The 15,820-nt window shown below is 46.3% G+C and overlaps 1 protein-coding gene across 1 annotated transcript in view; it reads right to left on the reverse strand.

The window, feature by feature from the left end:
• LOC311524806 (cytochrome P450 4B1-like) overlaps positions 1-15,241 on the reverse strand; it is a 44,893-nt gene extending 29,652 nt beyond the window's left edge. Inside the window, exons 1-3 of the mRNA XM_084636330.1 lie at positions 15,018-15,241; positions 4,510-4,654; positions 726-770 (exon numbers count right to left, since the gene is read on the reverse strand). Of these exons, the coding sequence (XP_084492456.1) occupies positions 726-770; positions 4,510-4,654; positions 15,018-15,227 (400 nt within the window). The 5' untranslated portion in view covers positions 15,228-15,241. The remainder of the gene's footprint in view (positions 1-725; positions 771-4,509; positions 4,655-15,017) is intronic.
• Between the last annotated feature and the right edge of the window lie 579 nt (positions 15,242-15,820).

The raw sequence follows: 15,820 nt of genomic DNA on the forward strand, positions 1-15,820 counted from the left end.
CCCTACTAGCCACAGGGAAGGTGGCTTGAACCCCTGACATACGGGGATCAGGCTGATTGAAAGCCCTGGGGAAAGGGTATAAGGAGTGGACACTGAGGCTGAGATTTGGGACTGAGGACCAGACGTAAGGACACCGGACTTCAATTCGTTGGACTTTCTGTCACCCCAGAAGGGGTGTGACCAAACCATGACCTGGCTCGCAGGCTGAGTGGCAGGAAGAGGCAGATCGCCTCTGGGTCAGAGTGACCGTCACTAGAGAGGCAATTGCTGCAGTGAATCAGCTCCTCTGCAAGCTACTTTTCATGTTTAATACACTGGATAGCTTTTAAAATGGAAATGAATTAAAGAATGCAGGTCTTAAAAATCCCAGACAACATAAACACTTCAGACAGCTGCTAAACAAACCGTTAAGGCAGGAGAGCAAAAGCAGGGAGACCCAAAAGCAGGGAGACATGTTGTAATTCTACTCATTTGAACAGCTCCATCCCATCTCACACTCTGAATAGTGCCAGCACAATGGGGCCCCTCACTCGGTTGGCCCTGCCTTAGGCACTGCTGTAATAAACATGAATAGTCAGAATAAGGGATGAAGTTGCCCCGGGAGGTTTTGTGCATTGAAACAACCTGAAAGAGCCTTGCTTTGCAATCATGGAAACACAGGGACTCAGCTGGTGGAGTAGCTTCTCCGTATCATTATTCATGGCTAAAAGCGAGACTATACATACCAATCCATGGGAGTACGTAGCGATAGAAAATATTATCCTTGGGATCTGCAAAATCGTGATTGGGAGAGAAAAAAAGCTTTGTGTTAGTGGTTCGATCCACATTGATTGATTACATTGGTCATTCATATCCCGAGACAGCTTGGCTGCAGACCTGTAGTGATGGGTGTGGAGTTGCCTTTAATCTATGGGTTTGTCTAGGTGGCGCGCTAGTGTGCAGTCGGCTGACGCATTCCTAGCATGCCGTGCACTAACAGTCCATCTGGATGGTGCAACCATGTGCTAAAAGTTCCCTAGCACATATTGACCTGCTCTCCAGTAAGAACTGTTTTTAGTTTAGTTAATGTGCAACACACTAACGCGCTGTAGATTTACAGCCCAGTTTGCCAAGCACTAACTCACCATCTAGACAAGCCCTTAGAATACTAGGGGCTCCATATGTTTGCCTGAGCTTTGTTCAGGGAAACCACCCAGGAAGACAGACAGTAGTCCAGATACGAGCTCACTAACACACACCTTTCAGAGTAGCAGCCGTGTTCGTCTGTATTCGCAAAAGAAAAGGAGGACTTGTGGCACCTGAGAGACTAACCAATTTATCTGAGCATCAGCTTTCGTGAGCTACAGCTCACTTCACCTAGGACTCGTAAGGGTGATATGTTATCTCCATTCCCCCAGGTTGAATCAGCCTAGGAAGGGGGAGATGGGTTTAGCTGATGGTTAAGGGGGAGAAACTGCCCACCAGACCTTAGGCTGTCTAGAGTGCCTACCAAGGCAAGGAGGGTAAGATGAACATACATATAGGCCTTTTTTTGTTTTAGAAACCTTTTCCCTTGTCATACTGTGTTCCTACTGTTAGAACTAAACAATACTTTGTTTAAGAAGGCTGGTTTGGATCTTCTATCCCCTGCTGGCCACTAGATCCCAGAGGGAAGAACTGTAGGTACCGAGTCCAGTAGGATCTGTTGGGATAAGCACAGTTTGTACACAGGGTGCTACAGTCTAGTACCCTGGTCTAAGAGTGGGAGAATCACAGGATTCTGCCCTAGAGGTGAATGCTTGAAGCCACCTGGAAGAGGGTACATTCAGAAGAGGAGACAGAGGTGCAACTAGCCCTGAACTGTAACCCCCTGTTGTACCGTACATATAGAAAGGAATGTTGCTCCCCCTCTGTGCTTTGTCTCTGGGATATTAAAATAATGGGGGGACGGCATATAATAAATAACTCAGCACAATGTGAAAGTCTCTACGTGAAGAAGAGACACAAGACTACAATGACCAAGGATACTGTAGGTCTAGAGCTGAATAGGAACATTGTACAGGGCCAGCCTATATCGTTAAAATAAAAGGACCATTTGTACTAACACTGTGAACCCTCGTCCCCCGCAACCTTCTCCCCCATCACAGTTCAGAACGGTTTATTGTCTCTGGATATGCTAAAGGTGATGCACCCTAGCTACTGTGGTATTTCTATGGTAGAGAAATACCCTAGGGAATTGCTTCAGAGCTAGGTAGCAATATGTGGTTGTATACAGACCCATGGTCATTGGACAGTTTCACATTTTCTGTCTGGGCTAGGGATCTCTCTGAGACATTGTGTTTGGAGAACTCAGAATGGATGGAGCTCCCTGGAAAGCTAAAGTTGCTATTATTGTTACTGCAAAACTGCAGAGAAGCCAGCCAGAGACTCCAGCCGACAGAGGCAGAAGCAGCCAAAGAAGGGACTTCAGCAGTGGAGAGAGAGGAAATAAAATGGAGCCCATAGTGTAGACTGCTCTGTAATACACTTAAGTTAGAGCCCTGGAAGGTGGATGAGTAGTTCATTTTTTTTCTGTCCAATATGCATTACTTTGCATTTAACAACAATGCATTGCATCTGCTATTGTGTTGCCCATTCAGTTAGCTTGGTTGGATTCACGTGAAGTGTCTCACAGCCTGATTTAGTTTTGACTAACTTAAATAACTGTGTCATTTGCAATTTTTGCTGCCTCACTGCTCAACCCTCTATAAACACATACATAAAATCATCCATCCTCACCTGTTACCTCCCCTAACTCTCCTCATGTAACTCCTTTGGAGAGGGTGCTTCTGAAATGCTATACTGAGCATCTACTGGACTTGCCCCTGAATCGCAGCAGCAATTGGTGGCAGAGGAGACAGACTGGCTAGCCACACAACCAGAACCAGCCATAATGAGGCAGCACCACGAGACAGGGTGTTTGGTTTTACTTTCAGTTTTTTGGCTGTGTTTGGAGTGTAGCAGGGAGAGAAACGTCGCAGCCAGGGAGGACCTTTCAGCCCTCCACATTCCTATCCAAGGGAGGATTTTATGGGATTTTTGGGACACTCAGTAATGTGGAGAGTCATGGTCGGGCTACCAAGAGCCAACCTACCTGCACATTGGAATCCGGACCAGAGAGCAACAAGGATGATCTGGCCATCCTTGGGGTGGATACTTCATAAGAACATCCTTATTTATTTATTCTGCTGTTTTGTTTTAAGCCAGTCACCAACTTCAGTGCTGCAACACCAATCAAAGGATGATTCTTAACTCACTATTTACCTAGGCAGGTGCTGGGCCCAAAGGGTGGCTTTTAGTGGCTGTATATGTTGGAAGGGGTGGATTTTATGTATTGTTGGTTTTGTCTTTTGTTATCCTGATCCCTTTTTCCTTTGCCCCTTAGTCTCAGTTCCCCATACCTAATCAATAGTTACTGTTTTATTACCTGGGAATTGTGATAGCTATTTTATTTGTGTGTGCTCTGACTGATATTCCTCTTTATGATATTGTGTGTGAAATATTTTCTGAAGGGACAAGCCCCCTATGTTCTCTGCACTAGTAGGGGTTTCCTTGGGTGGAGGTACCAGGTGCCCTGAAAGGTGAACTCAAGACCCATAACAAATGTTCCCTCTAATTTTTCCCATGCATGTGCGGAATGAATTTTGTTATGTGCCCCAATATGGAGGTGATGTGTAGTGGGGGTGGGGCCGAGAGGTTCAGAGTGTGGGAGGTGGCTCAGGGCTGGGGCAGAGAGTTGGCGGGTGAGGGGTGGGGCAGAGAGTTGGCGGGTGAGGGCTGGGGCAGAGAGTTGGCGGGGGGTGAGGGCTCTGGCTCAGGGTGTGGACTCTCAGTTGTGACCAGGAATGAGGGGGTTCAGTGTATGGGAGGAGGCTCAGGGCTGGGGCCAGGAATAAGGGGTTCAGGGTATGGGAGGGAATACAGGGCTGGGGCAGAGGGTTGGGGTGTGAGAAGTTAGGGCTCCAGCTGTTGGTGTGGGCTCCAGGGTGGGGCCAGGGATGAGGGATTCAGGGTGCGGGAGGGGATTCAGGGCTGGGGCAGAGGGTTGGGGTGGGGCGTGAGGGCTCCACCCAGGGGTGTGGGCTCTGGGGTGGGGCCAGAGATGAGGGGTTTGGGGTGAAGGCTGCCCTGGGGCTGCAGTCGGGAGAGAGGACTCCCCTCAGCTCTCTCTCCCTGCAGCAGCACCTGGGCTTGGGGGGAGAGGAGCCTCTCCCCACCACAGCAGCTCTGGGGCTGCGGGAGAGGCGTCTCTCTCTGCCACAGCCCTGAGCGCCTGTGCGGCCCTTGACAGGCTGCTGTGCGGCCGAGCAGTTTGAAGGGAACTTAGCCCATAACCCCAAGGAGAAAAGGCAGAAGGCTACAGCCATACATCAGGGCTGAGCTTACACTTGCTTACTCAATTCCTGGCAGGCCTCAGCAGAATCACACCTTGGAGGACTTCGATAACAAGTGTGTTGTTCTCATTCAGAGGCAAAATGCACCACCTCTTACCTCCCCTGGCACATACAGCCTTAGCATAATCAGCATCGTTGAGGCTCACAAACACTACAAATTTTCCAAACCACACGGGGAAAGCACGTGTGTACTTTTTACTCCATTCCAAAGCCTTGTCCAGATCCTTCCCTCTTCCGGTGAACTGCAACAATGATGGAGGAAAAAGAGAACAGAAGCAATAGGTCAGGCATTTGCCAAAATCTCTCTCCTGTAGAGTTCAAGACAACATTTCCAATGTCAGAAGAATGGATAACTATCACCGGACAGTGCAAAATCTAAAGTATGTGATCTATCTGGTATAGAAGAACTATTATTTAATAATTCATTGCCGTGAAAGTGAGATGAACAAACATTTAAGCAAGCAAAGTACACACAACTTCTTTCCCTAGTGCACTCCAGTATTAAAATGTTCCATCTTCCACCCACAAAGTCTCACTTCAAAATTTACCTCCCTTCATATACCCCTCTGTGGGGGTAGAACTAGGCTTGAAGGCCTTTGTTTTTGTCAGATTTACAATGTCATTTGATAGCAGTGGTTAGTAGCTTAATAAAAGAATTGTGCCTTACTGTAAGGGTTTAGCAAAAGCAACCAATCTCAGCCATGGGCTGGATAATGCAGCACTTGAAACTATGGTGCCTACAATAGTAAGCACATTAAAAATCTACGGCCAGCCCTAATCATGTGCCTTCTTTTGTCTCTTCTCACAATGAAGACTTTTAGGGTACATCTACACTTAAAAAAAGCACCCCACAACAGCAAGTCTCAGAGCCCAGGTCAACTGACTCAGGCTTGTGGGGTTCATGCTACAGGGCTTAAAATAGAAGTGTAGACATTCCAGCATGGATTCTTAAACCTGGCAAGGGGTTGGGTCTCACAGCCCAAGCTCCAGCCTGAGCAGAAATGTCTACAGTGCTATATTTAGCCCAGTAGCATGAGCCCCAGCCTGTAGACCCGGATTCTGCAATGCAATGCCGTGGTCTGTTTCGTGTTTTTGTTTGTTTGTTTGTTTTGTTTTGCAGTGTAGACGGGCCTACAGGGATGCACCTTCAGCAGGTGCAAATCAGTGTGGCTCCTTTGATGATGTATGGTCTAGATCAGAGGTGCCTAACAGAAGTCTATGTATATTACATCAACACAGTTACCTTTATCAATCAAACTTTTAATTTCATCAGAAAAAGAGATCCCGTCAAACTAACTCGACATATTTTAAATAATCCCATGTTGATTGGTATTAATTATATTACCCTGCTTTAATTCTTTATTCATCCAGTCCTGTATCAGTCACTCCATTATCTTGGTTGGGATCGATGTCAGACTGACTGGCCTATAATTACCCTAGTCATCCCTGTGAAAGGTATAGCAATTTCCTGCAATATCCTGGGCAAACCTTATTGAATTAAGTATCCTAGGAGTTCATTGTATGAAAATACAAATGTATATGCATTATTATGGGATGGTATCGAACTTCTAGGGGGAGACAGGACTAATGTAAACTTTGGAAAGGGTTTTGTGCTTCAAAGAACTCTTAAAACAGTGGGCCAAGAAAAGAATGAACTTTTAAAGATCAACAGTTTTCCCAGGAAATCTCTAGGATGGGTGTGTGCAATGCATCTACTCTGGTTATGCAAGCTTCTCCCTGAGGGGGAACCCCCCGGTATGACTAATTACCCATTCATGGTTTCTTCAAAGATCCAAACTCAACAAAGGAGGGGACCATAGATTCATGAGTGTGCTCGTTCTGAGATAACAACTGTTATAAGCTTGTGACCCTTGGTGAGGTTTGAAGGACTGTTCACCAGCCAGAAATCTTGTTGGAGCTGGAGGTGACCTCTGGTAAACCACACAAGTAAGTTCTTTTATTGTTTGTTTTTAATATGTTTTCTCTGTAATGCTTATACCTTAAGAATAAATGTGCTTGCTTAGAAAGAGCTGTGTGGTAACTTTTTATAACTGTGGCAATTACACTGTTTACCGGCTCTGAGGAGAAAAGTAAAGCAGACCTCAACAGGCAGTCTGCCTTTGCTGGGGAATTCATAGTGCAGGCAGGGAGCTGTGAAGCCTGAAAATACTCTCGTCAGAAGGCAGAGAGATGTGTGCCTCTGAAACCTTGTGCTCTAATAAATGTGTTAGTTTCTAAGGTGCCACAAGTCCTCCTGTTCTTTTTGCCCAAGAGAGGTGACTGCGGAGAAGCTGGGACCCTAGAGTTGGTGCCCTGGAGGACCATAGATGGGGCATACAATTGCAGTTTCCTTGAACTGCGACAATCCCATTTACTCTTTTTAAAAATTTCTATCCATTGTCCCCTAATTTATTATACAGCTGAATATTAACAACACTTTCAACATTTGATCTGTTTCCTTCAAGTCAATATCAAAATCAAAATCCATGCCAAGAGTTTTGACTTTGTTGTTGTTCTCGCCCATTGATCCGAAAACATATGTGATGTCCAAATTGTCTTCGTGGAGCAGTGTTGATTTACACCAGCTAGGGAATCTGGCCCTGCAAGTACACATAGTTAGGATCATCCATTTAAAATTTCATCTCCTCCCACACTGTCTTGTGCTTCTTACACTTCATCCACACTTCTACCCTGATAGCTCCTTCAGGCTCCACCACCCACTCCTGATTCTGTGCCTTCTCTTCTGTCTGCCTACATTGTTGGCACAAGCACCCAGCTAATGTTCCTTATGTACCATCCTCCTTTTTCTTAAAACTTCTGAAGTGCCACCTACTCCAGGAGGTGTTACTGCGACAAGGGTCAAACTCAGCTCTGCTTGGTCTCTGTTGCATTAGCTTGTGCCATAGGATTTGATCATGCTTCCTTAAAAGTCAGTGAGGAAAATCATTCGTTTTCATGGCGCCGATAAGGACAGGGATTATTATTCTACAGCACCGTGTGCTTTTACGGTACTATAAGAATTAGTGAATATCTAGATTACTAAATACTAGTAATGAATGACCTGTTCTGGTTGGGAACCTAAAATTCTGTTTTATGGGAAAATCTGTGAATTCAAAATTCATCTTTGTTCAGAATCAGACTGAAACACTGATTTTCAAAGTCTCCTGTGAAATGGAATATTTGGGGGAAAAAATCATTTGGGGGTCCATTAAAAGTTTCCATTTCAATAAAATCGAAATGGTATGTTTCTGTTTTTATTTTTTTTATTTTTTTTTACATTGTAGTTGATGTTTATGTTTTATATTGTTCTATTTTGCATTTTATTTTTGCATGTTTACATTATTTTATAAAAGAATATAAAATAAAATGTAAATATATACAAATAAAATATTTTTAAAAATTCAAAACAAAAAAACTGTTTTGAAACAAAGGCTTCATTTTTATTTTTTTCCCTAGACAAAATTAAGTCAAAATTGATATGTCTATGGAATGTTTAGGTTTCGATTAATCGGATTTTGTGACAGAATCATGTTCCATCTGCAAATTTTCAGCCAGCTTTGTTAATGACAAAGGAGAAGACAAAAGTTAGGTGTCTGATATGTGCCTTTGCCAAGCCCCCCCTTTTCCCACCCCTTTTTACTCATTGGACTTTTCAGCTGACTTTTAACTTGGACAGCTACTGTGATTTCTGAGGCCCTGTGACAGGGGAAGGCCAGATGGCTATAGAAAAGTAGTGGGAGATAGATATATTAGCTCCAGGCTAATCAAATCCCTGGTACCAGGTTAAGTGAAATGGAAGCTGCTCCAGGTCAATTAAGACACCTGGGGCCAATTAAGAACTTTCCAGAAGGCAGGGAGAATGTTAGGTTGATTGGGACACCTGAAGCCAATCAGGGGCTGGCTGAAACAAGTTAAAAGCCTCCCAGTCAGTCAGGAGGGTGTGCATGTCAGGAGCTGTGGGAGGAAGTAGTGCTGTTGGAGAGGCTGAGTAGTACACACCATATCAGGCACAAGGAAGGAGGCCCTGAGGTAAGGGTGAAGTGGAGCTTGAGGAAGTGAAGGCTGCTGTGGGGGAAGTAGCCTAGGGAATTGTACATGTCGTGTTTCTAAAAGGTCAGCTACCATAGCTGATACTATTAGGGTCCCTGGGCTGGAGCCTGGAGTAGAAGGTGGGCCCGGACTCCCCCCCACTCCCACCTTTGCCCCTGATTAATCACTGAGACTGGGAGACAACAGAGACTGTGCAAGGAAGGATAACTTCTCCTCATTTCCCTTGCTGACTTATGATGAAAATGGCTCAGTAGACTGTGGCCCTTGTCTCTAGAGAAAGAAGGGTTACGTGGAGGGTCACAGTGAGCCTCTGAGGCTAGTGAAATCCACCAGGAAACATGGGACCCACAGAGGCAAGGACAGAGCTTTGTCACAGGCCCCTACACTGTTGATCATTGGTGTCATAATAGTGAAATGAATTATAACTATTGCTCCCCTTGTTTGTCTATCTCCACCTGTTGTAAGCTCTTTGGGGCAGGGGCTGTCTTTTTGTTATATGTTTGAACAATGCCTAGGACAATGGGATTCTGGTCCATGACTGGGGCTCCTAGGTGCTACCCCAATATAGATTTATGATTAGTTGTTGTAACAGCAGGTCACCATAGTCCAGCACTCCAAATGTCCGAGGGTTCACTTTGTGCAAACAGGGACCCCAACCTGCCATCTGTGGGACTCCTACGGCCGTAGGCTGCAGCCCCTCCCTAGCTTCTGTTTTGTTTGGCAATGGGTACCTCTGGACCAGTTAACCCTGTTTTCCCCACCCTCCCATCAGGGTAGGGATTCACTCATCTCCTGGGACATTCAGTAAGCACCAGTCCCCCACTAGTGATGCTTCAATCCCAATTTTAATTATTTATACATGATACTGTTGAATTAATTAGAGGGTGACACAGAGTGCCCTGGATGGAATGAAGCGCACTGGCCCTTAAAATGTGGCACTACCCTGGTCCAGGCTTTACCTCTTAAAACATACTGGTGAATGTGAGGCTGAGGTTCCCCAGGCTGAGCGGGTTGGAGCTCCCCTCAGAGGTGAGGGACAAGGCTGACTTGGGATAGTCCTCTCGGATTCAGAGGAGCAAGGTTGCTAGGAGACAGAGTTCCCTAGCAGCCCAATTGCATTTCTGAGCTGGGGCATGGCATTCTGGGAGATAAAGGAGTTTATAAACTTTGCCCTTTCTTCAGATAAGATGAGACCCGGAAGGAGCCAGCTTGTCTTGCTGGGTCTCTACTGAAGCCTTGGGGCAATCAAAACTGCTTATTTTGTTTTGCTTTGTGATGGTTTGAGGCAGACCTCTGAGAGCACCTGATCTCTAAACAAATCACTGGAGATACTCCATACTGCCCTGTTTGACAAACTGAAACAAATCTCTCAAAAGTGGAAGGTTTCTTGTCCATAGGCATATATTTTGGTTTTGTCAGAAACACAGAAAAATAAGGAAAAGAATTTAAACTTCATCATGTCTAGGGCCCTGAATCCGGAAAACTTCCAGATTACTGAGACTTAAGTATGTGCTAAATTGCTGTCCCAATTCCAGACTACAAAAACCCTGTCACTATAGTTAATCCATTTCCCTGAGAGGCGGTAGCTCGGTTGACAAAAGAATTCTTCCATTGGCTTAGCACTCTCTATACCAGGGATTAGGTTGTCTTAACTATGTCACTCAGGGGTGTGAATTTTTCACAGCCCTAAATGATGTAACTGGGTTGACCTAATGTTTTAGTGTGGACCTCACCTTAGATTTAGAGGTGGCAGGAAAGTAAGATAGAGAGGGGACAGGTAAAAAGCTTTGACATTATTCCCCCTGTTTTGTCATTGAATTTTTCAAAATTTCCCAAGCAGCTATAGCAATGATTGGAAGATGGACACAATTTTTTTTTAAAATGTAAAATGTTGCTGTGGTTATCTCATGTGTCTGTGTCAACATTTCAAAATCCTGATCAGCTCTAGCCAGAGAAACACTAAGGTCCACATCCACAAACAAAACTTAGGCATTGCAAGGTTGAGTGGTGCAATGCCTAACTCTTAATAGGCACCCCGTGGAATCCACAAAAGCTGAGTTAGGTGGCCAGGCTCCCTATGATGCGTAGGGAGAGACAGCCCCTAAGAATGGGATCCACAAAAGCCAACATGCTAGGCACGGAACCACCTTAATCAGCCAATAGCAGATGTGAAGGAGAGGGGTGTATTCTAAGCCCCACATCTCTCGGGGAGTTAGGCCCCTCAATCTGAGCTGGAGGGAGGCACGTATCTCTGTGAACCTCTCCTAGAGTTACAGGCCTAAGCTACTTCTTCCAAGAATAGTGATGTTCCATACTTAATTCTACACAAAATGCCCCTTGGCAGTGGGAGAGAGGAGGAGGCTTCCCTTATAACCTGTAACCCAGTGGTTAGGAAACTCCTTCATGATGTGGGGGACTGTGGTTCAATTCCCCGCTCTGTCAGATGAGGAGAAGGCATTTCAACAAGGGTTTCCCTCCACCCAGCTGAGGGCCCTAAGCACTAGATTCTAGGATGTTCTGATGTGGGGTCTCTCATTCTCTCCCATTGAAGCTGTTCCTCTGTGTGGATATAGAATTAAATATGCGTTGGGCCAGAGAGTTAGTGAGACTGACTCTGTAACCTAGACATTAGGGCACTCATGTGAAAAATGGACAATCCATGCTCAGATCCCTTCTCCTCATGAGGCAGAAGTGCATGGGCGGCTGGCGAACCTCCCCTTCAGGGAGGCTAGCCCGCAGGCCTTGCCCCTTCCTCCCAAGGCCCCCCCTCCCCACAGCCAGAGGAGCCCCAGCTCACCTGTTCTAACCTCACTAGCTGCACCCCGCCCCCCCCGGGCCAGGCTGCCTGCCCCAGCCGCTGCCCCCCCGCTCCAGCGTCAGGCCAAGCTACTGGCTCCCCCAGCCTCAGGCCGGCCCCAGTGCTGCACCGGGCCACTGGCCCGACTCTCCCCAGGCTGGTCCCAAGTGCCTGACCCCCCCCCACACACACACACACACCGGAAGCAGTGACATGTCCCCCCTCCGGCTCCTACGTGGAGGCCACTGCCAGGCGGTTCTGCGTGCTGCCCTGTGCACAGGTGCCACCCTCGCAGCTCCCATTGGCCACGGTTCCCAGCCAATAGGAGCTGTGGGGCAGCGCTTGGGTCAGGGGCAGCGTGCAGAGCCCCCTGGCTGCCCCTACGCATAGGAGCTGGAGGAGGGACCTACCGGCTGCTTCCTGGGCACCATGTGGTGCGGAGGCTAGCAGGGAGCCTGCCAGCTGGAGCTGAACTCCCGCCGGCTTCAGGGTAGGGGGAAGGAGGGGGGCAGAACATGGGCAGGGATTGAATGCAGAAGGGGATTGAATCAGGGTGTCCCATATCCTGGATGAATTCCCCAATCTCTGGGCTAATGGTTATAAGAGAGGCTGCCTTTTCCTCCCCTCTCCCAGCTTCACTGTGTGGAGTTAGTCATTCTGAGAGCACATCTACCCACTCAGGCCCTGCAGCTGAGACAGGCAGGGCAACACCTCTCTGCACCAGCTTTGAGTTTCAGACTGGGGCTTAGGCACGAGATAGGCATCATAACGCCTTGTGTGAGGTGTTGTGGAAATGCCAAGAAGCAGAAACTTAAACAGTGAGGGGGTTGGGTCCATCCTTGGACACATGGAAACTTCAGAAGACTTATATTGAGATGTGTGAGATGGGTATGGGTCTATCGAACATTCATAGGCCTTTGTATCAATACATTTTATACATGTTTGTGTGTTCCTGGTTTGCTGGCTGAGATTCTTGTGGAATACGGACACACTAAGGGGTGATTAATGCTAAATCCTAGTTCTGGTTATGCAGCTACCTGGCCTTTGAAGTTTCGCCTCCCCCCCCCCCCCCCCGGAAAGGTAAAGTAACTGGTTTTGCCTGTTTCAGGACACCTGGGAAACAAAGGCCCCACAAACTGTAGAGAAGTGTCAGCTTAAACTGACTGAGAGGGCCCTCATTTGGATCCAACCAATTGCCAGGAACCTTTAACCAAGATGGCAACCCCTGCTCCAGGGTATGAAGGACTAGAACCTGCCAAAGTCTCCAGGTGCTAGGCACACTTGGTAAGCTGAAGCAAGCGTATAGAGTGTCAATTGTTTTGCATGTTTTCTCTGGAAGGCTTTTGTCCTTAAATATCTGTGATGGCTTCCTGGTCTCTGGTAAACCACTGTCCTAGCCCTTGAAAGAGAGAGCTCCAGACTGCAGGTGCTATAGGATAATGGCAGTGAACTGCAGGGGGACTGCATGCCTGAAACCATGGTCTGGAGGGACAGAGTTGCAAGACTCTGCTTATAGAGAGGTGACAGCGGGAGCCCTGAGACCTAAGGGGGCATCCCTAGAGCATACAGGGGTCAGAGGTGGAGATACCTGAAACTGAAACTTTGGGGGGAGGGATAGCTCAGTGGTTTGAGCATTGGCCTGCTAAACCCAGGGTTGTGAGTTCAATCCTTGAGGGGGCCATTTAGGGATCTGGGGCAAAAACTGGGGATTGGCCCTGCTTTGAGCAGGGGGTTGGACTAGATGACCTCCTGAGGTCCCTTCCAACCCTGATATTCTATTCTATGTGCCAATGAAGATAAACTATCCTAGTGTGAAATAAAGAGAAGAAACAAAATGTAAAGCAACGACTGACACCACAGGGTGGTGTCGATCTACTTGAGCTAAGCAGGATCTCTTACTGAGGGACAGACGCTCAATTTCTGTTATTTGAGCTGTTGTACAACACACTAGCAAGGAAACTAGCTACTCGGTTGCCATTCAGTGTAACTAACTCACATGCATAACACAATATTCCAGCTGAAATAATGGCTCACAATTCAGGAATGAGTCATTTTGGCAGTTCTCTTTGTATCAGTTCAAGCATCCCATGTCAAGTCCTTCCTACGCACAGTCAAATGAGTTAGCAGAAGAAGCAGTGCAAAATGGCAAAGAATTTGCTGGGTTTGCTTTTTATAAGCCCTGGCGGATTCTAGGGATCTAGCTTTAGCATTTTCAGACTATTGCAACACAGCCCATGCTGCTTGATCAGGATTGCCAGGCCAGAGATTTGTGGGAAGAAGGACAAAATACTATGTTTACCATTTCATTTCTGCAGGAGGCTTCACACAAGGCAAGTCCCCTAACCCTTACCTTATCCCCCGTGCTCCGCTCTGGTGGTAAGAGGGGTAGAAAGCTGACATAAGAAGGCAGCTGGGGATCTCCAAGTCTCAGAGGTTGGCATAGACACCTTTATGCTACATGCTTCTGACCCCTGGGATAGAGGGTCTGCTGGGGTCAAGAAGGGGGTGACTGGCGTACACTGTGCTTCAGGAATCCTTGGCTGGTGGATGGCTCTTAGATGGCCCTAGACAGTTAGGCATATTACAGAGCAGCCCCAAGACTGCTCTAAATTACACCAGAGTCTGAAACAATCCCCTGCTGTCCCCAGGACTGGGGACGGAGAGATGCAGAAAGGTGATGTGATGCCACCTTTGTCCCAGCTCAGTGCCACTGATAATCCAACCCCCAATGTGGCCAATCTCTTGGGGATTAAATTATGCATTCCTTACTCACATTAGTAGGCTCACACTTACTCACATGAATAACCCTGTTGACTTCAGTAAATATCTGACCTTCAGTGTCTATAAGCTAAGAACACAAGCATAAATTTGGACCTTATATGTCTGCAAAGAAATTACTGAATGGGAAGCATGCAAAATAAGTAAATAAATAAACTTGCTCATAGATTATTTTCTACTGAAAGTTTAACCAGAGTTTTTCTGTCTCAAATCCCTCTTGCCCCCATCTGATTGTTTCTTCTGTGGCTACTTAAATGGAAAGCACACACTGTATAATGTATGCTATACAATATTATGCATGAAACATAGATCTGAATGATATTAGCCTAGAGGCCAGGAAGGTGGAGTTGTGGCTCTAACTATTTTTCTCTTTTACTTCATATGAGCATGGTCATTGCCATACTTGATCAGACCAGTGGGTCCATCTAGTCCAGTATCTTGTCTCCAACAGCAGCCAGTACTATCAGATTCAGAAGATGCTACAAGATACCCAGCCAAAAACAGTTCTGTAAGAACTTTCCCACACAAATAGTTTTTTTCAAGCCTTCCTTAGCTACTGGTTGCCTTATCTCTTGAAACATGAGAATTTATAACCCTTCCAAATTCCTGCAGTAACTTTATAAAAATCTATATAATTATAATCCTAACACTTCAGCATTTATAGAGCATAAATGTCTTCAGAGCATTGTATAATTATCAATTTATCCTCTCAACAACCAGTGACCAATGTAAACATTATTATTCCTCCTTCACTACGAGTAGGCAGGAGGTTAAGTGACTTCCCCACCCCTCCATTCTAGATAGCAACTTTATATCAGAGCTTGGAGAAAACCTCAGGAGGTCCTGGCTCCCAGACTTGTGTTCTAACCACTAGGCAGGCTGTCTCTCTATAGAAGGAAGCTGCTTTTGGTTTTTTGATTTGAGCTTTAAGTCTTCACCACCACCACTGAAGTGTTCTGCACTCCCACCTCTTTCCTTACCTCATGGACATTGCCAAAAAGCCAGTGGACTGGAGGGCCTGGAAAACTCTTCAATGCTTTGTTCAGCTCCCTTCTCCACTGATACAGCTTGATTGCTTTCAGCACCGTGTAGGTCAGACAAAGCACAGCGGGCAGGTAAAAGATTCGAGAAACATCCTTATGCAGCCAGCACCAAATAGCTGTTATCAGTCTTACTACCACAGATGTCATTTTCCTGCTGTGTATGTCCTCTCCCGACCAGCAAATGCACCATCCAATTACTCTTTATAGGTGTTCCAGTTGGCAGACTGATCCAATGATATCCAAAGAGGTAGAGTCACACAAATACCCAGCAGCTGATCTGCTGCCAACTTTACTTGTGGGGGGGGGAAGGACCAGAAGGAATGTGTTTAGGTGTTGCCCCACTTAGAATTGCAACACCTTAGGTATTGCTCTGCTCAAAATTGCAATGCTTAACTGATTTAGGTTCTTTAATTTATGACTCCACAATAAGAAGCCTGGGCTGGGACACTTGGGGCTGATGTTTTTTGTTTTGCTGCCTCCCAGATGCCAAAGTAAATGTTGTTATAGCAAGGATACGAGACATCCTACCTCTCCAATTATAGCCCACACAGGAATATGTGTCACCAGACACCTGGAATTTGCTATAATCAGGAATCACTTAAAACATGGGTGAAAAGACAAGATTAATGCAGGGAGCATGTTATCCTACATCTGCCTGCTCCTGGATTTCTTACACAGTACAGTTTCTCATCAGTACAGCTGTGCCACTGTAAGCTTGCTAGTGTAGACATGACCTTAGT

Source organism: Lepidochelys olivacea (genome assembly GCF_965140295.1).
Source record: "Lepidochelys olivacea isolate rLepOli2 genome assembly, chromosome: 8".
NCBI lineage: Eukaryota > Metazoa > Chordata > Testudines > Cheloniidae > Lepidochelys > Lepidochelys olivacea.